Source organism: Mercenaria mercenaria, chromosome 5, assembly GCF_021730395.1.
Source record: "Mercenaria mercenaria strain notata chromosome 5, MADL_Memer_1, whole genome shotgun sequence".
Taxonomy (NCBI): Eukaryota; Metazoa; Mollusca; class Bivalvia; order Venerida; family Veneridae; genus Mercenaria; species Mercenaria mercenaria.
The window spans coordinates 57,821,831-57,849,347 of NC_069365.1; the positions used below are offsets into that span (position 1 = coordinate 57,821,831).

The 27,517-nt window shown below is 33.8% G+C and overlaps 2 protein-coding genes across 4 annotated transcripts in view; one reads left to right on the forward strand and one right to left on the reverse strand.

The window, feature by feature from the left end:
- Positions 1–828: 828 nt before the first annotated feature.
- The window catches only part of LOC123544545 (torsin-1A-like), an 82,853-nt gene continuing 56,164 nt past the window's right edge, over positions 829–27,517 (forward strand). Inside the window, exons 1-7 of one of the 3 annotated variants that reach the window (XR_008371015.1) lie at positions 837–1,400; positions 2,579–2,841; positions 5,067–5,191; positions 5,824–8,876; positions 9,304–9,465; positions 12,189–12,313; positions 12,584–13,809. Coding sequence is in view for 1 of the 3 variants with exons in the window: in XM_053543678.1 (XP_053399653.1) it covers positions 1,082–1,400; positions 2,579–2,841 (582 nt within the window). In the remaining 2 variants the exon portion in view is untranslated. Of the gene's footprint in view, positions 1,401–2,578; positions 2,842–3,514; positions 3,584–5,066; positions 5,192–5,823; positions 8,877–9,303; positions 9,466–12,188; positions 12,314–12,583; positions 13,810–27,517 lie in introns of those variants that run through there. The other 2 variants (XR_008371016.1, XM_053543678.1) reach the window with 2 other exon arrangements.
- LOC123544543 (heat shock 70 kDa protein 12A-like) lies at positions 15,970–26,435 on the reverse strand. The gene is made up of 8 exons (XM_053543674.1): positions 25,592–26,435; positions 25,033–25,177; positions 24,305–24,456; positions 23,687–23,914; positions 23,224–23,380; positions 20,701–20,835; positions 19,173–19,381; positions 15,970–18,057 (listed from the first exon to the last, which is right to left on the reverse strand). Exons 1-8 carry the CDS (start codon positions 25,592–25,594, stop codon positions 17,347–17,349), a joined length of 1,740 nt encoding a protein of 579 aa, XP_053399649.1. The 5' UTR covers positions 25,595–26,435; the 3' UTR covers positions 15,970–17,346.

The following is a 27,517-nucleotide window of genomic DNA, read 5'->3' on the forward strand; positions in this document are numbered from 1 at the left end:
TGGTTCATCAAATATTCAAATCAGTTAAAAAATCTAATCTCAAATAAGGTATTAACCCTTACCTTGCTACATTTCTATAATGGACTTGTCCATCTTTCAATTAAGACAGTACCATAAACTGTTTAAAGGGGTGCTTACTTAAAAGATACTAACTAAATAGCGAACAGTGCAGATCATGATCAGACTGCACGGGATCACATGTGATCTACATAGGTCGCAAAGGCAGAACCAATCGTGTTCAGCATGTTAAGGGTTAAGTAACACGAAAGTGATTATAGAGTCCATATTTTGTGAAGCCACATTATAAAGTTTACAAAACCATTATAACTTTTTACTAAGTTACAAATTGCCTTTCAGTTTTGTTTCCTTTTACTTCCATATCTCCGATCATTATAGAGATTCACCAGTCAGATCTGAAATGAAAATAAGACAGTTATAAACATACACAGTTATCGTTCCTACTATATCTATATAATTATATATATTAAAAAGTAACAGGGCGAATAAACTATAAGTGAATGCCTGTTCAGTATCATAAAAGCAAATCAAGTGTCTCTAGTCTGTACACGCATTGAACTGGAAAGTATTTTAAAGACATAGTAATCCAAGTTATAAAACTTCATATAATTATTTACTACAGGGAATGTTTATTAAAACTATCGATTAATTTACAAGTTTTGCGAAAGTATTCATGCACAAGCACGCCAAACATCAGTTGCTATATAAAAAGGCACAATTTACATTTTCGGAAAATGTATTTATAGCAAAATAACAATTTACATTTTCGGAAAATGTATTTATAGCAAAATAAAGTGAAACTAGGAATCAATTAACTCTTTAAGGAAGGTTCTAAAGACCAGATGTTGAATTTTCAAAAAGTATATTTGAACGACCTGAACTCATTGTTATCATTTTTTTTAAAAAACCGGAAACTACGTTGTAGTTTAAGCGCCGGGCTTTGAATGTTTTAAAGCTATTAAAATATCTTTATATATTTTCGGAAACCAGTTTAACCGTATGATTTCTTATCTAGGCACTTTATGTTTTCAACATTTAATTATCAAGTGGAAACTAAAGCAAAATGGCTGAAATTTGTGTCTGTAATATACTGTGGACGCTAACCAGCTTATGTATGGTGTTTTTGTTGTATAAGTTTACATCGATATTTGTGTGCACACTGTCGTCTGGATTACTCCTCCTGTTTTTGTTTATTGCTATAACTGATAACCCAAGACATGACGACGATTGTTTAAAGCATGGGATTCTTGGTTCTTGTTTGGCTACTGCGGGTGCGCTAGCTTTAGGTACAATTGCAACAGGTTTGCAGTATGGATACACTACTTCAACATGTTATTTCAACGAGTGTTGTGATAATAATTGGATATCACCGAATATCACTGGTAACCGTGTTATAATGATATTTGTGCCTCCTCAATGATTGGTGGGTATAGATTTGGGATTGTACGTGCGTGCGTGCGTGTATCCGTCCGTCCGAAAAATGTTTGTGACGCTCCTAGCTTAAAAAGTATTTTATATAAATTGATGAAACCTTGCATGAGCCTTTATCATGATATGAAATTGCGCATCTCTTATTTATCGTCTGGCTCATTCACCTATTTCCAAAGTTATGGTCCCTGAAATAGTCAAAATGCACATTTGTACCTAATGACGTGCCTAGTTCAAAAAGTATTCGCTGTAAATTGATTAAACCTTGCGTGAGTCTTTATCATGATGTGACCTTACAACTTGGAATTCTTCTTGAGATGTTAGTGCTAATTACATAGTTACCGCCCTTGAAATAGCCAAAATAGTTGATGTTTTTGTTTGTGATGCTCATAGCTCAAAAAGTGTATGGCCTAGAATAATGAATGCTTTATATAAAATGTATGTTGAGGCTATACCCCATTCAGACTGCAAACATTTGAATTATTGACCCTTATTTGTGAAAAATGCACCAATGGGAACACACCCTGTGTCCTACAGACATATTCTAGTTTCTATGATGTTTATGTTGTGGATAGTCGATAAATATACACCAAATGTAATTGGAAGTGTTGGCTTTTAATTACTCTTTGTAATACATTATTTCATTATAGTTCACGTGCACCCAAAAGGCAATATGACATATATATGCAAGGCTGATAACGTATTATTACTCATCAATGAAATGTTGGGCACGATATACGTTTTGTAAGGTAAATTATACAAATAATATGAAACAGGAGCTAATACGAAACTCAGCTGAACTAATGTGGGAAAACAGGGCCAATACGTGAAAACAGAGCTAATACGGGATTCAAGCATTTTGACTGACGGACCAGTAATTCCGTTAGATTTTTAAATCATGCCATTTGGATTATATCAAATCCTGGTTTAATCAATTACTAAAATAATTTGATCTAAGTTGCATAGCTGTCGTAAGATGTTCGTATTGTGTTCTAGCCAGTATTCGAAAGTTGAATAATAGTATCATAATTTATAATTCAATAATTTGTTAACAGACATTGATAAAGTAGTCTGTAGCAAGACTAAACCATAAAACTTCGAAAGCAATGATTTAACTAGATTTGAATTTTAGGTCTGTCTTTGCAACTGAATAAGAAACTGTATGGTCAGCATCTTGTCATAAGTCCTGTAGTGAAACACCTGAAGGGTCATGTTGAAGGTAACCCGCAAAAAGCAACAGTGATATCGCTTCACGGACTTCCAGGAACGGGAAAAAACTTTTTGAGTAGAATGGTGGCCGAAAATATGTATGTTAAAGGAATGGACAGCAAATATGTTCGCATTCTGTCGGCAACAAAAGACTTTCCTCATGAAAATATGCTAGAAGAATACAAAGTAGGTATCAATCAAAGAATTTAAACTCCTTGGTGTAACACATAACTGAGAAACGTAACAGAGCTGTTATTTTTCAATCTTTTCAGATCGTTCAGCACGACATTTATGTTGTGTTAGTGTTCTGTTTAATTTTTCAGCTTGAGCATTTCGGCCTGGGTGGGTCCAATACTCCCGCTTCAAAAGCTTTGGGTATTGTTTAATCACCCCTTGGATATGGTGCCTGCTTTTTCATTTTGTCTTTTGGCAGTTTCTGTGATATGCAGGATCCCTAACTACAGATCCCCTCTCTAAATTCTAGTGTGTTTAGTTCTGCCCATTGTTTTCTCGCTTAGGGCACAGTCATTATTTTATCTGGGGACCATACGCCGCTTTTCATGGAATTGCAGTCTGTGCATCATTAAGGTTCCGTGTGAAACGCCGTATGAATATATCTGCGGATGTCTCTTAATTACATTCTGGTACTTATAACATGTGTAAATGTTGAGTTCTGCTCCACCCGGGGCTAGAGGGCGTAGACGGTAATTTAAGAGTCAGTTTTCTTCAAGTGACAAATATGACCACTTATGCAAACAAAGAAATAATGACACCCACTATTTTCACAAAAGTACATTACATATCATATTAAGCTATTCTCTGGTTTAATTGGATAGATAAAAACCATCCTTGTCCAACTTCTATTGATCCATCATTATAATCACGTGGATGGAATAGATTACAGACAATTCTTGTTTTTCTTTTTAAGGTACGTATATACAGAATGATTTTTTTAACTTTGTTCAATATCTTACGAAGACAAACGACATGTTAACGTAATTTACATATTTTAATGTTTTCATAAATTTATATAGAGGTATCTTAAAACTCATTAATCTGATCTGTATGTAGATATACCATGATCTAGCATCAGAAAACCAGTTTTGAATAATTTAGAGAAGAAGTAGTAAGCAAGATTTGTTTTAGCATCAGAGATGATATATAGTAGCGATTGCAGTAAAGGAAGCAGCCAAAACCTTTGTTACACTAACAGTAGTGCTATAGTAGCTAATCGTATATGATTGTACTCGCTTTGTGTAGCTGTTATAGTAGAATTAGACCAAAAGTAACAGTTGAAGTAGCAGAAGTTGAGTATGTTTAGCAGTAACTGTTGTTGTAGCAGTAGTTGACTATGTGTAACAGTTGTAGCAGAAGTGGAGTATGTTTAGCAGTAACTTGTTGTAGCAGTAGTTGACTATGTGTAACAGTTGTTGTAGCAGAAGAAGAGTATGTTTAGCAGTTGTAGTAGCAAAATAGTATGTTAGTGGTTGTAGAAGCAGTAATACAGTGTCTGTAGCAGTTGCAGTTGCAGTTGCAGAAATCGAGTATGTGTAGAAGTTGTAGTAGCAGAAATATAGTATATGCAGTAGTTGTAGCAACAGAAGTAGAGTATGTGTAGAAGTTTTTAGAGGGATAGAGTAAATGAAGCATGTTGTTATATTTTCTAGTCCTTTGTGATCATGGAGTCCATTCAACATATGTGCAAAAGAGTTCCGCTTAAGCCGGTGCTAGGGGGCGTGAGAGGTGTTGCACATTTCATTACCTCTCATGAACAGACAAAATCAAACCGAGTCTGCTATAATTCTTCTTGGTTGCATTCTTGGCTTCAAAAGGATTTTTTTTACAGATTTTATGTGTAGTGGCAGAAGTGAAGTATGTGTAGAAGTTGCAGTAGGATGAATAAAGTGCATATAGCATGTGTAGTGGCAGACGCAGAATATGTGTAGAAGTTGTAGTACATGTAGCAGAAATAATAATGTATGTAAAAAAAATTGTAGTGGCAGAAATAGAGTGTATATAGCAGAATGATGTAGCTAACTGTGATAGATTTAAACAATGTATAGAAGTTTATGTAGCAGAAATAAATGATGAGTAGAAGTAGCAGAAGTAGGGTATATGTAGCAGCTGTGATAGCAACAATAGAGAATGTGTAGTAGTTGGATTAGCAGAAATAGAGTGTTTGTAGTAGTTGTAGTAGCACAAGTAGCATTGCCAACAGTAATAACATGAGAAGTATTTATAACTACTGATGTTGTTACAGCGGAAGCATTAGTAACGGTAGTATTAACAACATAAGAGAAAGTAGCAATAGCATAAACAGTCACAGCCACAGTAGCGTTAGCATTAGTTGTATCAGCAGCTGAAATATCAAGAACTGATGTTACAGTTACTGAGCATTCTTTATATATCAGCAACACGGGTGGAGACGCTATTGCAGAACATGTTTTGTTAAACAGTGAACAAGGGAAAGACAGAAGGAAATTAAGCCTGAAGGAAATGGAAGAAGTTGTTCGGATGGCTTCGTTTAATGACACAAGTAAGAACCAGTTTCACTGACATTCATATATTTAATTATTGCTATCTGTCGTGAGTAAAAAGTAGTGGCACAATCAGTAATCTACATGAAATAAACAGGGGATTTAAACGCGTTTTGGGCATTAAAACAACATCGTGATACAAAACAAGAACATAAAATAATAACTTTCTTCGTCAATTTTGAAATGCATAGAATAATAGAAATGGTGGTACATGCTCAAATATAAACAAACGTATTTATCCTATTTTAATTTATTCTGAAACTACAACAGTGAAACGGTTAATTAATTTCGATAGAAACAATATCTTTTACTTAAGTAGCTTTATTACATTAATTCTTCTATCCAATTTTTATTTATGACAACTGTAAATGTTTATATGGTATTTATTAAAGACGTTTTGTTGCACATGGTGTATTCATGATATCGATGTCACATAGCATATCAGAATGTGCGAAAATATTTTATGTGTTTCAATACAATTATTAACAATTATAATTATGCAATAGTATCTATGCCACAATGTATAAAAATTGATACAAGAGAAAGGTAAGAATTATGAGTGAGAATTATTACCTATATAGTGTTTTGTTGCTATTTTTGAATTGATATTATTTTACAAATCTTTTTTCAGATGGATTAATGCACAGCAGCATTGTCAAAAACAGCCTCATTAGCGCATATGTTCCGTTCTTACCTCTAGAAAGAGTTCACGTAGAAAAATGCATCGTGGACGGACTATTTGCAAAAGGGTTTTATGAGTATGAATATCAGGTAGACCAAGAAACAGTTGGGGCTATTGCAAATGAGCTTTTGTACTTTCCAAACGATACACGTCTGTTTTCTACTACTGGTTGCAAACGTGTAATGGAGAAAATTGATTTAATAATGCAAGAAGATGCATAAGACTTCAAGTGGATGCAGACTGGAGCTTTCTGTACTAGTAAACACACGTTTTGATTAACAGATATAAATGTAAAACGCAAGTTGGTAAAATATGCACGTGAAAATTTTACACTGCTACGGCTTCGAATTTTGTTTAGATGTTATCTTGAAGAAGATATTTTGAGTAGGATGAAAGGGGAAACTTACGGCTTGATAAATCTAAGCCAAGATGGTTTGTCTTAACTTAACACACTCCCTTCCTGTCCTTTTACAGATAGAAGTTGGACAATGAAAGACTATCAGGTATTAACATGTTCATGTGGAAACAACGACATTGGCCTGATACAAAGATACCGACATATATATAGTTATTCAATCTGAAAATGCATACATTGTCATCCGAAATTTCTGTGTTCTGCAATATATGTTTTGCGATTACTATTGAAATGTTACATTTATCTTGTGTTATATCCAGGTGGTAGATATCTTTCGAAACATACGCTGCATATTGAAAAGGATTATATCAAGTAACACATGTGTTTGCTGAGAGCTTTCAATCATTACTCTACCTTTAGAAGCATTGTTTTGCCTGTTGCAATTACTGGTCAAGACTTTCACGCATATTAAACTGTCAGCACTTGTAACATATTTTTTATGCACCAAAAGACATTTAAAAATACCCGAATATTTGATATACATGAATACTTTCTTCTGTCGGAAGGAAATGGTTTTATGCATCTTTTATATAAACTGAAATATTGAGGTTATTTCCAACCATTTTTGATATATCCGAAGAAAGTAAGAAACATTTTTTTCTCATTTATGATATCCGTATCTTATTTATTTGTTTTGCATTAACAAGGTACATGCATTCAATAAAATCTGTAAAAAGATCCTTTGGAAGCAAGGAATGCAATCACCAAGCAAAATAATAGCAGACTCGGTTTGATTGTTCATGAGAGGTAATGAAATGTGCAACACCTCTCTTGTCCCCTAGCACCGGCCCAAGCGGAACTCTATTACACATAAGTTGAATGGACTCCATGATCCCAAAGGACCAGAAAATATAACAACACTGAATACTATTATCGTTCTTACCAGCAAATATTAATCATGTTTGTACCGTCAAGTTACTATTCAATTTGTTTTTGTCTCACTGAACAGGTGGACGACTCCATGATAAGCTAGGATAAATCCTGAATTCTAGTTCTAATCTAGACAAGCCAGAAAAAACACAACGCTTTCCACAATTGTACAGTATGCATAGTACTTAACTTTAAAAGGGTCCTCAAAGAAGATTAAGCAATTTTAAAATGGCCGCCTTGAAATATTTATTATATACAAAAGGTCTTTTTCAAAAGTACATTGTAAATGTCACACTATTGTATAAAATCGTCGAATTAACAAAACAAGTTAAATTTTGCATGTGTGCATATAACGAAATTATCTTATAAACCGCTATTGTCTATAAATTAAGCAATATCTTAAACATAACTTGTATAACATTGTCTTTACATTTGTGTTTTTATAAGTACCACTATGTATTTTATGTAATGTGAAAATAAAATTGTATATATATTTTGCATAGTCATTGCAAGGAACAATAGATATAGGCACATTTTCTTCCTTGTTCATCTTATATCCAAATCAGTTGACCTAATGACGAACCATGTATTAAGAAACACGAAAGTGATAAGTAAGGTGGAATTATGATTCTTTGACACTGCACTTTGTCTCAATGGCCTCTATAATCATGTGAAGTTTCATTCAAATGACATTAATAGTTTTCAAGTTATACTCCAGACAAAAGTGTGATGGACGGACTGATTGACGGACGGACGGACGGACGGAAGGAATGAAGGACAAAGCGGCAACTATATGCTCGCCCTTCGGGGAGCATAACAAAATCATTATAACTTTTTAAAAAGTGACAAATGCCTTTCTGTTTCTTTTCCTTGTACATCCTATCTCCGGTTATTATAGAGATTCTCCAATCAACGTAGACGAAACTTACACAGTTATCGTTCCTAATATATCTAATCTGGTTGGCGAGATAACGTCGCCGCAAAGATAACCTCGGCGTTTCGTAATTATATCGATTAAATACTACAGCCCTTAAAATAAATTTTACCTCCGATCAGAAACATTCAAAACCTAAAACTAATGAAAATCTTGTCAATATGGGTAAGTATTTAAAATATTTAAAATGATAATTCATTAAAAATCACTCTTTTACTGAACTTTCGGCCACCTGAGTGATTTTTAATGAATTATTATAATATTATCTACTTCCCTATGGAAGATCTTTGAATGAATGTATTTAAAATGGGTCGGAATTTTATTACAAAAAAATCGTTGTCAAATAGACAAAATGTCGCATTATCCAGATCACTAGTTTTCTGTCCGCATCTGTAAATGCCAATCCCTTCCCTTTTTTAAGCATAGGTTACCAAAGCTCAGAGAAAACTTAGCTGTGACAGAATCAAACTAAAGACAGCAGTAGTTTATTAGATTTCAGATTAGAGCATATATATTTTAGGTCTGGCCTTGCAACTTAATAAGAAACTGTATGGTCAACATCTTGTAATTGGTCCTGTTGTGAAACACCTGAGGGGTCATGTTGAAGGTCTCCCGCGAAAAGCAACAGTGCTATCGCTACATGGACTTTCGGGAACGGGGAAAAACTTCTTGTGTAGAATGGTGGCAGAAAATCTGTATATCAAAGGAATGGACAGCAAATATGTTCATATTCTGTCAGCAACAAAGGACTTTCCTCATGAATATATGCTAGAAGAATACAAAGTAGGTTTCAATTACAGTTTTTTAATTCTTTGCTGTAACACAGATTGAAGTCTTCATGATATTAAACAGTAATTTTCATTCATAATGTTGTTGCAATTTTTTTAGTTTTCATGTTTCAAATGACGTGCTGAAACAAGCAAATATCTGCACTTGCATTACTTTTTAACATGACATTTAAAATTTAGACACTTCAGAAGTGTAATATATACTAGTCTGAATTATAATGTGATAAGACTCAGTTTCGTATTTTCATATCCAATATTTTTACTCACTGTGACAAAGAAAATTGACTCAACTTTTCATGTAAAACAGTACAATTATACTGTAGTAAGCATAGATCAAAATCAAACTCAATGTTCTATGTAAAGTTAATGCTTGTGATTTGGAAAGAGCCTAGTAAACTCTAGAAACGATTTAATAATTACAGGAAAAATTAAAACTAGAGATCGAAACAGCGAGTAAAGGGTGTCCTAGATCTTTATTCATTGTCATTACTTCCGGGTTTAATTGATATCATTCGTCCATATACTGACTATTATGATCACGTGGATGGAATAGATTACAGACAGTTGTTAATTTTCTTTTTGAGGTACGTATATAGATATAATCTGTCTTATCTGTATGTGTGTATATGTATCTCATCACAATACCATTATTAAAGACGCGACATAACATATCTGTAATTTTTTGTTTCTCCATTTTGGTAATTATACACGATTTGCGTGAAAAAAAGAGGAAAACAGGTATCTTGTTTCAAACTGACAGTGACATCTATATTAGGCAAAGCCAATGTATTCAATGTCTAAATATTTTAGCAGTACTCATAGTACCCGATGTATTCAGTTGAGTTTAGATCACACTTTTTCTCTACAGTGTAAGATAGTTATTCATCTACTAGTATGTTTAAAATCTATACTGAAAAGAGATTGGCTTAATAAGTTTGCAGACGAAGTTGTGAAAGCACATTAATTCAGAGAGTGCCTTAATTGTACACCTGCAATCATGTAGACGTAGCCGTATTATACTAGTAATATCAGCATGATTTTCACGAAGCTCATGTGGGAGAAAAAGCAGCATGTAAAAAGTAAGATGTGGTGGGCATCTTAGCATCAGAATTACCTAACTAGTTTAGAGTATAAGTACTAAGACACAGATGTTGTAACATTTGCAGATAGAAGAAATAGAAGTAGTTGCAGAAGCAGTAGTAATGTGTAGCATACTGTAGTTACAGTAGTGATGTGTAGCAGTTGCATTTAATTTTAAATTAGCAGATAAAGAGGATATGTAACAGATGCAATAGCCTGTTTAGTGTCTTTTTCAAAAATGTTTCAGTCATTTAAATGACGGTGTCTACTTGCAACAATGAGCGCAATACCCAATATTATAGTGCTCCTTCACTGGAAAATCACGCCGATACACGTGACATGATACCCTACCCAGTCCGCCTGCTTAGCTGAATAGGGAGAACGCAGAACTACTGATCACGCATCGTAAGTTCGATCCCCTCCCAGTGCCGCTCCTCCTCCTCCTCCTCCTCTCCCCCACACAAAATGCAGTCAACATATACAGATACCGGACTGGCCAGTCCTAGTACTATCCTTTTAATGCTGAGCTTCAAGCAAGGAAGCTACTAAAACCATTTTTCATATCTTTGGTTTAACGCGACCAGGGAGCGAATTAACCTACGAACTCCCGCAACCTAAGTGGGCGCTCTGCCACTAAGCTAACGCTACAGTCAGTTGCAGTAGTAGAGTGTGTATATCAGTTCTGAATTTGAAGTAGAAACTGCCTAGCAGTTGTGTAGCAGCTAGAGTGGCAGAATGTTTAGCATTTGCAGTAGCAGAGTGGACTATGTGTATCAGATGAAGCACTAGAAGGACAGCATTCGTAACAATTATAGTATCATAAGTAGAGTATGTGTAGCAGTTTTAGTAGCAGGATGACATATGTGTAGCAGATGTAGCAGCAGGACAGTATGTGTAACAGTTGTAGTAGTACAGTTACAGTATAGAAGCAGTTGTAGTAGCAGAAGTTCGGACAATATAGCAGTTTGTCAAGCTGTCATAAAAGTAAATTATGTGTAGCAGTTGTAGAAAGGAGGAGAGTATGAGTATCAGTTATAGTAACAGGAGTAGAGTATGTGTAGCAGATGTAGTAACAGTAGAAGAACATGTTCAGCTTTTATATTAGCAGAAGTAGAATATGTGTAGCAGTTGGCGTAACAAATTAGAGTATATGTAGCAGTTGTAGTAGTTAAGTCGGGTGCGTGTAGTAGTTCGTGTAATATAATTAATGCATGGGTAGTACAAGTTGAGTATATGTAGCAGTTATAATAGCAGAATTAGAGTATGCATAGTAGTTGTAGAAGAGGAAGCAGTAGCATTGCCAACAGAAAAAAACCGAAATAGTAAGATATGTAGTTATAAATGATTGCTGATATTGTTGTAGCGGCAGCAAAAGCTGCAGTGGTAGTAGAATCTATAAGCAACAGCAAAGGAAGAAGCAATAAAATCAGTGGTCATAGCTACAATAATGTTAGCTGTAGAACCGACTAACGGGGCTTAGACAAACTTATATTAGTACTAGTACAAGTTGAGTATATGTAGCAGTTATAATAGCAGAATTAGAGTATGCATAGTAGTTGTAGAAGAGGAAGCAGTAGCATTGCCAACAGAAAAAAAAAACAGAAGTAATAAGATATGTAGTTATAAATGATTGCTGATATTGTTGTAGCGGCAGCAAAAGCTGCAGTGGTAGTAGAATCTATAAGCAACAGCAAAGGAAGAAGCAATAAAATCAGTGGTCAAAGCTACAATAATGTTAGCTGTAGAACAGACTAACGGGGCTTAGACAAACTTATATTAGTACTGGTCAGCAATTTTCCGCATATTACCATCACACAGACATATCTGACGAACATGAACAAGTTTCGTAAATTTCTGATGACATTTAACAATACCTTCATATACTATCAGGCCTAAATCTACTCCAGATTCCAAACTTCTCCTCATTGTTTACATCCATATACATATTATTATTGACCAATTTATTTGACCTGTCAAAACATGTTCCCGACTTTCATGTTAATCTTATAGAGGCTCGAACAGAATATAATGAAAGCCGGGTCCATTTTTTGACAGGTCAAATAAATTAGACAATACCTGTCATGAACAAAAACCAGCAAATCCCTTCGTTACTTTCATCTCATACTAGTGATTTTCCGCCGGACACATTATCTGTCCGTTGGATGAAGAATTGTAGAAGAGTAGCATTCACAGAACATGTTTGTATTTAATAATTATTTCATTTCAGCAACACAGGTGGAGATGCTATTGCAGAATATGTTCTGTTGAACAGTAAACAAGGGAGAGATAGAAGGAAATTAAGTCTGGAGGAAATGGAAGAAGTTGTTCGGATATCTTTGTTTAATGACACAAGTAAAAATCAGTTTCCCACATACATACATCAAGATTTTCTGTTTCATCTAATGTAGTTCTCATCACTGTATTTTAGCAGTTAACATTAAAATATGCGAAAAAGATTTTTATGAGATATCTCAATTAAAAGTAAGCATAAAACTCGAAATTAGGTAAAATCTTTATGCCAAAATGTATAAAATGTTTGCAAAGAAAATATTTTGATTAAGAGCAAGAATTAATTCGTATATATAAGAGTATTTCGTCAGTTGTTATACAAATCTTTTTCAGATGGATTAATTCACAGCAGTATTGTGAAGAGCAGCCTTATCACTGCCTATGTTCCGTTCTTACCATTAGAAAGAGTGCACGTGGAAAGATGCATCGTGGACGGACTGTTTGCAAAGGGGTTTTATGAATATGAATATCAGGTAGACCGAGAAACAGTTGGGACTATTGCAAATGAGCTTTTGTACTTTCCAAACGATACACGTCTGTTTTCTACTACTGGATGCAAACGCGTGATGGAGAAAATTGATTTGATAATGCAAGAAGATGCGTAAGATTTTAAGGATGCAGATTGAAGCTTTCTGTTTATATTTAATTTATGGGAAACGCACGTTATTGAAATATGCACTGAAAAATTTATACTTCTGCTGCTGCTACAAATCTTACTTTGTTGCCGTGACCTGGTAGAAGACATTTCGAGGAAGGTTAAAGGAGAAACGTAGAGACTGTTAATCCCGACACAAGACGGTTTGTCATAGCTTCATGAACTCTCTTTATATTGTTTGCATATAGAAGACCATAAGGTATTGATATATCAACATGGAAACAACGACACCTAATACTTATATACCGACATATTTATACTTATTTATTTTGAAAATGCATACAATGTCTACATTTTTTGTTTTCTGCAACATTTGTAATGTGATTAATAATGAAATGTTGTGTGATATCCAGGTACTAAAGAATGGAATATCGCAAGTAACAAGTGGGTTTGCTAAGAGTTTTTATCATACATTAAAAGACATCCAAGAAGACCCGCAAACTTGACCCACATGAAACTTTTCTTCCGTCGAACAGAGACAGTTTTATTCATTTTTTCAACCAGTTTGAAATATCTACAAAAAGTAAAAACATGTTTGGCGCTAATGATATCAATATTTTAGACTCGGATAAATTAAGTAAATAGTCATGTTTTCTGTACTCTTCAACAGGCAAGCACTTTTATGGTCAATATCTGTTTTACTTTATATTGTTAAGAAGGCCTCTCAAAAAACAGGATTTTCTAAATACTTTTATTTCTCTCTTCGAATAAATTGTGTATTATTAGACTTAAGACATTTAAATATTTAATACCTGAGCCATTCTTTTTATCTTTCTGCTTGATGATCATGAATTTCCCTGAATCTATCTGTTTCTATCAATGTCTAGACTTAATCTGCAACGGTCATTTACAAATTTGTAAATAGCCCTATTTATATCTAAAAATAGATGACGTTTATAAACAACTTTGATTTTCCCGTAATTTTTACATATCCACCAATTAGTGTCACTTCCTGTCTTACTTTGGCGTTCATGTGCATTGGGAATAGTAATGTTAAATCTAACATTACCAAGTCATTAAAAAGTGTTTAAAAAGAAAATACATGGAATAATATGAACAAGGTAACATTACATTATATACATAAATATTTACATGAATTATTATGCTTATAGACGTTATTTTGCCATTATAAATGTCAGCTGTTGTTTGTCAAAATGGGTGGGGTAACCGGCATAGCACTACCCCCGGCTTTCAAGAATTGTCCCAATTCTTTACTTGGAATAGGTAAGTATATTATAAGTGAAAATAACATTTAACAATGTTGTGATATTAAAGGCGTACGCTAGAATTCCCTGTATATGAGATGGGCGAAAATTTTCCCAATAACAGAATTTCTTCAAACTTTGGATATTGAAGGACAATCATCTAAGAAACAAAAAAATGCAATAAAAATCATAGGTCACCGGATTCGAAAAAGAGTTATCTGCCTTTGAAAACGTCATTTTTGGGGGAAATGCTGTTCAAGGGTAGATAACTCTTTTTCGATACCGGTGACCTATGATTTTGCATGTCCTAAACATACCACCGTACATATTGGAAGAATCTGTTTTTGTATTAAAAGTTTTAATACCTGTCATGGACAGAAAGTCTGGGATGTGTCTTGTCGAACTGATAAAAGCAATGATAACCTTGACTAGATGGAAGTATCAGCAAGTGTTGATGTCTTACAACTTTATGTTTAATACTAAATGTATTAATCGTCCTTTGTGGCCAAACTTTTTCATTGCTAGCTTATTGTCGAAAATGTAGGCAAAAAACATAGTTAATCCATATCTAATATTGCAGAATAAAACAGATATAAAAAGAAATGAAGTAATCGCGCATTGTCTTTAGTTTTTTTCTGTTCATCAGCGTTAAGAGTGAGCTGTTAGAATAGGTGGATGGTACGACGTCCGCCGAATATATTGCATCACCTTGCATCAAAAGTTTTATTTAATTATCTTTTCCTATGAAAATACTGGACTTAATTGCAACAAATGTGGTCTACAGCATGCATGACATTAACCTAAATTGTTTTTTTTGTTGTTGTTGTTGTTGTTGTTGTATGGTTTGATTGAACTGCATTCAGGGGCCGCAAAATCTATAAACAGAAAAACCTTTAAACGACGTTCAAATGTTTCCGCTAAGGCCCCTAAGACCTAAATGTAGGAAACTCTTTAACGACTACATTTTGTAAACCACCCAATCGATGGATAATAAAAAATATCCCACCTTACCAGATCATTCTATATGTGGCACGGTATTCATTATGAATACTGCCGCTACGATTTGAACTTAAATTGTTTTAATGAGGGAAGCCAAGGATGTTAGAGCAATTGTTCCAACACATGTTTATCTACAACTGTTTATTTTAAATATTACGCTTTCCCATGAATTTCATAAGTCGCTCTCAGTACCATACTTGAAATGTACGTACTATCAATGTCAACGTGAATAATCAGACTAGTGCGTTCAACTGAAATGTTACGATTCTATTTTTCACAGTGAGTTTGTGAATACGTTGTATTATTATTCTGAAGCTAAAATTAATAATTAAACACCAAATGCCCGGTAGACCCTACATACACTAGTAGTATAGATCTATATGGTTTTCAGTTACAGAAGATTAAAATAAGAATCATCTGTTGGTTACTGACGAAACAAAGTCGATGTCATGATAAAAATCACGAATAATTATAGTAATGATGACAGACATATTAAATTTGTGTATAACATTTTCAAAGAAAATGATCAGGATTGTTTACTTATTCAATGAATAACATCATAAAAACTGTTTTAGCATGCAGACGGATCAACCAGTCGGTTACACACAAAAAGCGTTAAAAACTATTCGAATATTCTTCCCAACAATTGAGCTTGGCAGTTCCCTCAGTATGTGTGTAAGAAATAAAAAATCTCAAACAGAGCAGTGAAATAATCAGATGTTAGCAAATAAATGGGGAATAGTATACCGGCTTGTGCCATCTAGTCTTAACTCACCTTGAAATATAAATGACACTAGCTACATAAATACCATTTTCATCTTTCAGAGATTCGTCAAAATCCTGGTTTCACATTGAACTCATTTATACTTTTTATCAATTTTACTTTATTTCCAAATATAACATCATAAAATTACAATATTTATAAAGAATAAGATAAAAGAGACTTACAGCATTCAAAATCATTACAATAGAATAACATATTATTTTGTACAGAATGAAGGACTCTTGTAATAAGGCAAGTTGAACTTTTGATTTGAAGAAGCATACTAGTATTTCAACATGTATTCAAGACTTACCACAAACGTGTCAAAAGTAGTATAGTACACTCTAATCATAGCCACGAGGAAAAGACACAAGTAGTTCATATAAATAAAAATTCGCTGTGCCTCAAATTCAAATTTTCAGTACCATTAGGGATTTGTCCTTCCAAATCGTCATAATAAATTTAACAAAGTGAGCATTTTTTCTTTGTAAGTCACGGAAATGTAAATGATTAAGAGACATTTCGTCAACGTTACAGAAAAATCAGAAAACTTATTGTTCCGGTCTAGATAAAAACTAATCTGAATATATATTTTACATTCTGTTTTTGTTTGTTTACATTTCGCTCTCAACAAGTGCAAACGGCCGTTTCGTCTACACCGGCAGTCATTAGGGAAGTGCATCCAAGATTTTCTTTAACGTTAATGAAAGCATAAAATCTGCGGAGTGTCTCTACAATATGGACTATTGAGAAAATGTGTTCTATGCACGATAAAAGATAATTTACCACTTGTTCAATATGCATATTTACCCATTTACCGATCTGCGCGTTTTAGGTGTTAAATACACAATTGAAATGGGCAAGAAAATGTTCACGTTCCGTGTGGGAAATGGGGAAGGGATAGGATACATGTACATCGGTATTTTCTGTTCTTATACTAATGATAATTGCCACAAGCACTGAGATGTTTTTCATGAAAATACAAGCATACATGTATTAAAGCAAACTATTCTCACTGCATTTGATAAATAAGACATTCTGTATCTGCGCTATTTAAGCAAAAAATACCTCTGAAGCATGTTACTGCAACACGTTCCAAGCTGAAAAACTTTTCATTAGGTATTGCTGACCTAGTAAAAAAATAAGTGTTTAGTATTTAAATCATTTTACAAGTGTTTCTGGAGCTTCTAGTTAGATTAACAGTAAGTCTGGAAAATATCCTTACATGTACATTGTTTATATATACAAGTTCAATATTTCTCCCAGCCATATCATTTAGGCATCAAAATGATTTCAAATATGTTTTCTTTTTTCAGCCATGCATGGTTATTTCTGTTTTGAATGTGTCTTAATGCTTGAATGTTTTCAGTGCCAGTTAGAAACATATTGAAATATGTCTTGTCAAGTTAGCAACACTTTTCGTTTTGTATTCGTTTCCTCATTATTCGTTTAATGTAATCTTTATAGGGTCAATTTAAGTCAAAAAATCAACTTTTAAGTGTGTTATTTTTCCTGTTGCAACTTCCGTGCACACAACATCGTTTTCAGTACCCCCAAAAATCATTTTCACTGTAACTTTCCGACCTTTACCACTTCCAGATACAGGGACAGAGAACGTTCCTATTTTGATGCATCCAACATCATCAATAAATTTTGGGTTCTTTTCTATAGAAGCATATATATCCATACCCATTGCTTTTTGAGTTTTGGTTATAGTTTTATACGTTTGTTCATACTGAGCCTCTCCAACCACCAATATCTGACCAGCTTCTGTGAGTTTTGAGAAGACATTTTCACATATTACTCCGTCGGATGTCTCTTTTCTTCTATGTAAAGGATGCGTGTCTGGGTCAAAATCTACTACAACGTCAGTTCCGTATGTGTACTTACTGACCCGCTGAACAATTGCAGTTGGACTATGGCCAAAAATAACCGCTCCCTTGACAACAGCTAGGCCCGCTTCATATGGAATAATCACTTTTAGTTCAGGGAAATTACTTTGAACAGTTTCTTGAAGCATCGGGGATTCTGAAAATCCACCTACCATGAGTATAGCATCCACTGGACTGTTAGTTAGTTCTTTGAGTAAACTTTTGACGTGTTCGATAATACTGTTTACCGCCGGTTCAAAGAACCCCTCTGCAATTTTTGAATCGATGCGAAGTTTGTTGTTTACCATACGTATCTAAAATAAAGTACAAAGCTTATACTTCTAAACCTGAGTCTTCAGAAGAAAGACGGGGTGAAATGTCGTCTTTGTTCTGTTCCGATTTCATGTAGACATTTAATTATCTATTACAATAACAGCAGCAACCCCTGTAGTATCAAAATTAAGAACATAGCAACTAAATTATGAGACGCATATCTTTTATAAAGCGCTGCAAAGATGAACTGTCAAAATAAGTTTGTATTCTGGCGTCCGTTGTCTGTTACCATTTTAAAACGTCAGATAAACTTACCATGAGACAATCCTCATAATTTTAAGCATGCAAAATTTTTAATCTAGTGAAAAAGATTATTTACCGCTTTTTCTTTATTTCAAAATATTTATGCTTGACAAATACAGTAAGGCATGATTACAAACATTCAAACGTTTTCTTCTCTAAACTTTTCACCGAACTTGTACTGTAGCATTCTTGAATGGAAGTTTCTAACATGACTTCAAAGTAACCTAACAGCTAAGAATATGGATACAAAATAAACTGTGAATGATTTTACAAAAAGCGATCTGTCATTGGCCGATTGCAATATTGTTTCTCCTCAACTGTACACATTGCGTAAAAAAACTCAAAATATAAATAGTACAAAATGTACTAATGCTTTTGTGTCATCTACAATTGAGCCGTGCCGTGAGAAAACCAACATAGTGGCTTTGCGACCAGCATGGATCCAGACCAGCCTGCTCATCCGCGCAGTCTGGTCAGGATCCATGTTGTTTGCTTTCAAAGCCTGTTACTATTAGAGAAACTCTTAGCGAACAGCATGGATCTAGACCAGACTGCGCGGATGCGCAGGCTGGTCTGGATCCATGCTGGTCGCAAAGCCACTATGTTGGTTTTCTCATGACACGGCTCAATTGGTAATCACCACAATTGGTGTGTAGCACCTTTGCCGGCCTCTTTTTTTAAATATCCTTCAAACAGTTTTGTTCACTGCACATAGAAATAGGCAGACCAGAAAAAAATGAGCAACAGTATTATTGATGATATGAATTGTCCGTTCTGCTATTTAATTGTTAACAAGTGAAATACTAGATGATATTTTTTAATGAATGATTATCAATACAAAATAAAATGTTACCTGATTTGAATAATGCGTCTTCATCATTGCCTCCTGCAATGGTTCGCCCCTCATCTCATTGACCAAGTTGACTAATGCAACTGGCAGTTCAATATTAAGCCTAGACTCTGTTTTTAGTCCTACTTTTCTTTTCTTTATCTCAAAGCTTCGGAAAAGGTCAAGATAATCGTCTATGTATTCAGCTTTAAATTTCGCCATCACAGAGGTTCCTAAACAAAAGTAACCACAAAATTATTTAAGATACAAATTTAAAGGATGTGAATTGTTTATATATTACTTATTCATTACTTACAAATGCTGATAAAATAACATAGCCTTACAAGTTAACATATCACTGCAGTCACAGTCGCTGTGTCAGAGGCTACTGAACAAAGTCCGCTCGGGCAATGGGAAATCTGCCAGAAAACAATCAACTTCATACGTACAAATTGCCAGAAGCTGGCTATATTAGATCAATAACAAGGTGTTGGAAAATTAGAAAGCAAACTTTAGTGGGTATATTGATTTTGCCGTGATGAGCTCATAAACTTTTTGCAAGTTATCCCACCCATTTAAAGTGTATGGTATATCGACTGGGCAAAGGATATCACGTGCCGACACGATATTATTACTCAATAATTGATGGTTAACGCTATCTTTACTCTGAAACTACTTTTGTCTCGTATTTATTACTCTTTTTGGTCAGTTAATATCAAAATACTAGAAAGGATTGGAAACTAACGAAATATTAATGGCGTGAATTTCTCGTAAGTGTTTCGAATAGAAACACAATTCAATGTAATTATATACAGTCATGTATATACTAAAAGAACAAAATGAAACGTTACAAGATACCTTTTATACACTTTTACAAAATAATACTCCATGAATTTGCAAATCTACTTATAAAATTAATAAACATTTGGATTCGTCTCGTCAGTATACTGAATTTGCAAATATTGCTACAAATATTGCTACAAATTAAGCATAATTGTTCGAGCAAATGAATTTCATATTATGCGGACGTGAGTACGATGTTTGTTTTTTGCTTTTTTTTAAAAATAGCTCAATTCAAAGCCGATATTGGTTACCTTTTTGCACATAATTTTTTTTTTAATTTTGACTTTAATGTTGTTGGGTTATTTCAAAACTTTCGGGATATCTTAGGTAGCATAAAAGCAACATTTCCATACAAAATATTTGTATTTTTTTAATTTTGAAATTATTTTCAACATTTTGATTTTTTCCAGATTCTTACAATGGGAAAGTACATATTTGGCCATGAAATTGATATTATAAAAGATATTTTAACAAGAAGAAAATCCTAATACAAGCCTCGGAGGCCGCTAGAATGATATAAAGTTGATACACGGATCTTGCAAAGTAAAACCGCAATTTGCAAAAGTCCCTGTAAAAGATAAGGAGGATCAAAACGTTAATCAATATGCCAAGGTACGTATTATATTTTCAGTAGATATTAGCATTACAATTATGCGTGTAAAGTGAAAAAAACGGAAAGAAACTTAAGATACAAAAAAACGGAATGTACCTGCAATTTCTGACAGAAAGTTATAGAAAGCATCATCAACTTTTGTTCCTCCCCACGCTCCACCGCTCGCCTTGTAAATTTCTTTAAGCTTTTCATCGGACATTACTTCGTGCACAGTAACATCAACCGTGCCACCTGTAATAATATTTTTGCCATTACACAACTTCTGACTTGCTTTTTATCAAGATTTATCATCTAATTCATTTCCACTTCGCCAACAGTTCGTTTTCAAAAATGATTGGACGAGTCAGTGTAAATGAAAAAATCGCCGTTGAGCTACATGTATAAGCTTTAACATTGATGATCTTAATAACCAGTTGTATAAATAGAGATAATCCACGATATCATTGCAAATCTATTTCATACTCGGTTTATCAACAGGGATAATCATACCCTGTTGTATCAACAGGGATAATCCGAGATATCATTGCAAATCTGTTTCATACCCGGTTGTATCAACAGGATAATCTAAGATATCATTGCAAGTATGTTCCATACCCGGTTGTACAAACAGGGATAATCCTATCAACAGGGATAATCCAAGATATCATTGCAGCACAGATCAATACCTGGTTTTATTATATACTTGTATATTTTCTGTAAAAATATTGGCTGTTTGTTATAAATGATAGCTAACGTGCAAAAAAAAAAAAAAATCTAATTGTACTGTAAATCCTGTATTTTGCATGTTACCAGATTACTTTTTATGACTTGACACAGTTCTATAGATAGCGCACAAGAAAACCCCATTCAGTTCTATTTTAATATCGATTTCATTCAATGTTCATTGGTCAGATACAAAGGTGAAGGTATATAATGAAAGTGAAATTATAACAATCTAGGATTCTGTACTCAGCTGTCGTGTAGATGTTGGTAGATGTTGCAAGGATGTACACCTCAAGTGATCAGACCTCGCAAAATCTACTTAAGCCGAAAAGTATTTCAGATCATAACCCTACTGTATCAAAATGAAAAAGCAAACTATCATTTCAACATTGTTCCATACTCGCTTGTATTATTATTATTATTATTATTATTATTATTATTATTATTCCAGATTTATATAGCGCCCTTTTCGTGATAAACACGTTCAAAGGCGCTTTATTCATCCTCTACTAGTACAGACACAGAGCGATCTGACCAGAGGGACAGAGAGAGATAAAGCCCCCAGAACAGACAGAGAGAAATCATTTTAGAAACAGGCCTGTCCGGCTAACTTAGCCTAGATCTGCGAATAGACAGTCTGGTTCTTTAACGTGCCCGGTTAATAGCACCGATACACGCGAAGCCTTTTTCCTGGGAAGAACCAGCACAGGCCTCTTAGTAAGGTGGGAGACACCCAAGAGCATCTCAGAAATTTCCAGTACCTGGACCTCTGGATTGACAGTCAAGCGTGTTACCACTAGACCACCGGCCCACCATTGTATCAATTTGGATAATCCAAGATATTATTGCAACACTGTTAAATACCTGGTTTTTACCGATGGGGATGGTCCGAGATATCATTCAACAATGTTCTGATAAAAGCTTTGAATAAATGGCCGGGAAAATTGTAGGAATAAAAACAACTCCTTTTGTCTGATATTTGTATATTGTATCATTTTCCTGATGTTTTTTACATTTCAGTTTTGAATGATTGTTTCCTTATACACGAAAAATGTAGTGAATCAAATGAAAAGATCGACAAATTTAATGTGCGTGATACCGATTCTTGTATCTCTTACTTAGTAACCTGTTAACACCGGTACTCATTTAATACATGTGAGATATAGTTCGTATGTGGAAGAGAGTATAACGTGGATTTCCTGTCAACAGATCTTGATATGGGTTTCGATATTAAATTTAGGATCAAGTTCAATTTGAACCTTTGATCTATTGTCTCTACTTTACAATTTTATTATTAATACAATGTATTGTCTCACTGATGAGATAGTCTACAATTAACTTTAAAACTTTTAAGAAAGATTCAACAATAGAGTAAAATCGAAGTTTTTAGCGTGACATTGTCATTATACAGATACAAACGAAATACTTACGCGAAAACCTGATGCAAATACTGTGTCATACAGGGCATTTGTTTGCGAAACTTTTTTTAATAATAAATCATTTTTATTATAATTTCACATAAATATATTCTTACCAACCTACTGAAAACACACTAATATTCATTGTTGATAGACTCTGGCTATATTTGATATCAATATTACATTATATCTGATATAAATCGGTGGTTCATAGTTAGTGCTATATGACCGGTTTACAGTCTGCTCAATTATATATATCCCAGATCAAGAGAATTTACTTCCAATATTATACAATATAGCGCTTTTTGAAAGGCTAACCAATGATTAAGTAAAACCATTTGCCCTCCTCGTTCCCGTCGGTCACGCCTTCGGACCTCCCGCAATATTTTTTTGAACACTTACCATTTAATCAGTATATGATATGTAACAATCATGTACACGCACGCATATACACACACAAACATATATACATTCTATCATGATGTATATAATGACTTGCCTCCAGCATCTAGAACAAGGTATCGTCTACCAGGACCATATGTCGACATCCAAGTTGCATCCTTATCACTTTTTTCTAAATGGCGATAGTGGCGGCAAAATAAGCTTGCTGCTTCGGGCTCAAGGGAAATGTTCAATTTGTCTCCTGGAATTCCAGCCTAGACAATATAAATATTTTTTAACATGATATTGGGGAATATTAACGATCGTTCATGGTAACAGTATTGCCATCTATAATTTACGAGAAAATATGTAAGGAATCTTTTACAAAGTTACTAGTACTATTTTATATTTTGATATTTATTTTAATACATGTACATGTTTTGATATCTAAGCAATCGCAAAAGAGTCTAAAAAGGGTATTACTAAAAGACTTCTTTATACTGACAATATAATCGTAAAACTGAAGAACAATGCATTTACAAATTCCTGTGCTTCTAAATCATTCAAAATTATACGCAAACCTCCTGCGCAGCTTCCCTCATGAACTGTTTTGAACTATCAGTCCAGATTGCAGGTACAGTAAGAACCCATTGAATATCACGATCTTGCATCCCACAACCAAATATTCGATTTTGTAACTCCGTAATAAGATCATCTTTTAAGTACTGTATAGACAACGAGAATACAGTTTTAGCTGGCAGTTTTTTCTTCCCGCTGGAGTCTTCTAGCATGACATTTCGTTGGAGGGTCTGCGGTATAATAACATATCGAATAAAAAACATTGGTTCCTCTCTATATTTTAGGGCAATGACAACACACATGATATCGACAGGAGGTCAAAATGCAAATATTTTTTCAACTTTAGGTTGACTGCAATTTATCTTACCTTTTCTGTGATCAGTTATCAAATAACAGTGCGGCTATTCCAAATAATATGTCACTATATAGAGAAAACTTATAAAAAAAAGCTTCAAATGTCCTGCTCAATCCTGTACGTTGAAATTGGTAATATTGAACAATTGCAATTATGTCGATAAATATTGTTTAAACCAATAACATGATAATTATAAAGTTGATTCATATCATTATAATTATTATGATAGGCAAAGATGGAAAATGTTAAAGTGTCGAGCATGTACCTCCTTTTCAAAAAGCATCATTTTAAACCGGTGAAAAAAGTACCAGTCCTCATGTTCGTTGTCTGCCACAAGCTCAGCAAATTTATTTTCTGCTTCGAAGCCAAAACTATGTAGTGTCTGACCATCGGGTTTTATCAAAACACATGTTGGGCCTAACAAGTAAAGTAATGGCATGTAGTATGTCATGATTGATCGATTTGATATAATTTTCGATAATATCTTTATTGGCGCTAATATTTATACTTATTGAACTAAGTCGGTTTTATAATCAATATGACAATAAATATCGTGTACGGTAGGGTTACAACATATTTATTCATATTACACAAAATAGAACATGGTCAAACTATGTCAGTATTTAAGCGACCGTTCAATTATTTTTAAAATATGAACGACACAGACCTTGCTACAAATCCTTTAATTAAGTAAAGAAATAAAGTGGAAAAGCACAGGTCACTCAGCACGACATAAATGACAGAAAGATCGGTTTCATTGAGTCTGCCTCTGCTAAAATGACTTTTACACAAACAAAATTGAACTATATTATGCGAGATTATTCATAACAAAGTAATGATTATATTGATATGCATGCGCATACATGAAATTCTACGTAAAATGAAAACTCTAAGACTTTTATTGTAAGCGGATGTAAACCAAAGGTTGAATAAGTCAAGAGTTAAGCCAACGGAAACGATAACGTAAATGAATTGGCAATGAAATACAATTACCTTTAGCAGAAACAAGATTACTCCCTGTCCATTGCTTTGCAAATATCTTTGTTGGTTCAACTTCAAAGTCATGTCTGAACGAAAATGCCCATCCAGAGTATGTAGTTCCAAAGTCTATTGCAGCGACTAATAATGTAAGGGCAGCCTGGAAGATATAACCAATGTTTCTAGCGTCTCATACATAATGTATTACTCTGTATCAAATATTTTTTTTCAAAAACAGATAATTTACCATTCATTATAAGGTGTTTGGTTACCTCCCCTCAAGTGAATATCAATTTTTGAATCTTATGCTTCCGCGAATATATCCTTAGAGCCGAAGTAATATACACATTTGGCTGTACTGGAGTATCAGAAGTCAGGATATGCACTTGTATATACATGTATAATAATACGCGACTCATTCACGGTCTGATTATTTGACTTCAGTGTTAATCTAAGCATACGAACTATTTAACATCGATTTTTACTTAATTTGTAAATAAGTGATTTTAAACCGTTAAGCAGCGTACAAACTTATAGAACTGTAAAATTAAAATTATGCAGTTTAAACACTCACCATGAAACACTGCTAGCCTGTTTTCGGTTTATACAAACATACTCGTGATTATTTATTTAACTTCCTCTTTCAGTAAGGCCTAAAAATTTGTTTGTTTCCGGAATCCCGACCTACCCTAATTTTTGGCCTGATCCTAAATGTTTTTTGGCTTTGCAAACATGCACTTTTTATGCTTTAAACACATGTCAGTGTTGTTAGACGTCAGCTTACTGAATCAGATGTTCTAAAGGCATAACCCCCTCATTTGTATTCATTTTTGACACAAAATAATACTTTCCGAAAACGAATTTACGAGTGTCTGTGTTAAAACTGTTGGCAATGTAGTTAGAATAATCAAAAGTAGTTACAAACATTTTATTTTATTTTTTATTTTTTTATTTTTTTTATTTTTTTTTTTTGTTAAATGTCATATTGGTAGACTGGCTACAAGAAAGCGTGTCCAACATGATTATTTTTTATCTGTTTAGCTATGTAATTCATTACAAAAGTAAGACATTAGTTATTTACATGCAGCTAATTTGAAGAGAGAAGCTTGGAAAGTATTGAGTTGTTTTGATTTGTTAATTTTATCGGTAGTGTCATTAATGGTAGATAATAGCGCTAATATATCTATATAAATATATATTCCAACGTCGTCGTGAAAAGACCGTTACCTGCTTTTCTAGTTGTGTCAGTGATGACGTCATTTATGTTGGAAATACTATACAACGCTAGAGAATCGTGATTTTTGTTATTAAAATCAAGTGAAATAATTTTGTAGCCGCAAAAATAAACATTAACTTAAACCGCACTTGAATTCAATGAACTGTTATATTTTATGGTCCGTTGGGATCGTGAAATCCGTTAAATACTTGTGCAATAGATTTTCGCTTAAGCCGGTGCTAGGGAGCGTGTTTCACTTTCCATTACCTCTCATGATCAGACTCAATCAAATCGAGTCTGCTTCTTAGTTGTATTCTTTGCTTGTAAACAATAATATAACAGATTTTTTTTACTACTTTCGGATGGTGAGTCTTTTGCGAAGGTTCTCGTCAGCGTTGCCAAAACACTTTTAAGCTAAATATCTACCAAAAATGATTTCCTGAACGTTTCAATAGAAAAATCTATTACGTTCTTTTAACAACAACACTTTGAAATATGAAGATATTAAAACTATATACATCGTACATTAAGAAACGAATATTTTTATCCAACAGGCCTAAGCCTTACAGGTTCGTAAAATAACTAGATCTACACGGTTCGGTGGTTAGAAGTATTTTTAGAAGTAAGTTTAAACCAAGATAGTCAAAAAATGAAATACGCTTCAAGCGATAATCATAATGCACTACACTTCTATGCAACGTTAATTAGAATGTTCGCATAGTTTACTCTGCTATAATGATTTGTACTATAAACTATGTTTACAAAAGATTAACGTTACGTGCTTATCCAACTTTTATAAAAACGGACATTCTCAAAGTATTGTAAATCTCACTTCTTAAACCTCTAAGAATTCATCAATTTAAAATATTGTAAACTATAAACTTTTAATTCTATTTAAATTGATTTTAGTGAAACGGCAGAGACTTCAAAGTATGTACATTCTTTAAATATAATACAGATTACATGGTTGAGTGAATTATCTGAAATAACTGATTTGTACGAACGTTGGTGAAATACATGGAAAATCGTACATACCGAGTGTCTTTTCTTGCTGAAATAATTAACATGATAAAATGCTAGGCAAGTGACGATCATTTTATGGTTTTTATTCAAAGAATTTTAAATTAATAAACTTATTGCAAGTGTTTTTTTCTCGTTCTTTTCAGTGAATGTTTGCTGTAAATGTTCAGCACATACATTTTATACTGAATAAAATCTACAAAATGATCATTTTGAAGCAATAATCGCAACCAAGAAACTTTAGTCGAGTCTGTGTATGTGGTG

Coding starts and splice junctions, on each gene's coding strand:
- LOC123544543 (XM_053543674.1), bottom strand. Junction 24,457..25,032: donor TAATCTTGTTTCTGCTAAAG/GTAATTGTATTT, acceptor TTTACTTGTTAG/GCCCAACATGTGTTTTGATA. Junction 19,382..20,700: donor CTTTCTGTCAGAAATTGCAG/GTACATTCCGTT, acceptor ACTTTTGTTTAG/GAACCTCTGTGATGGCGAAA.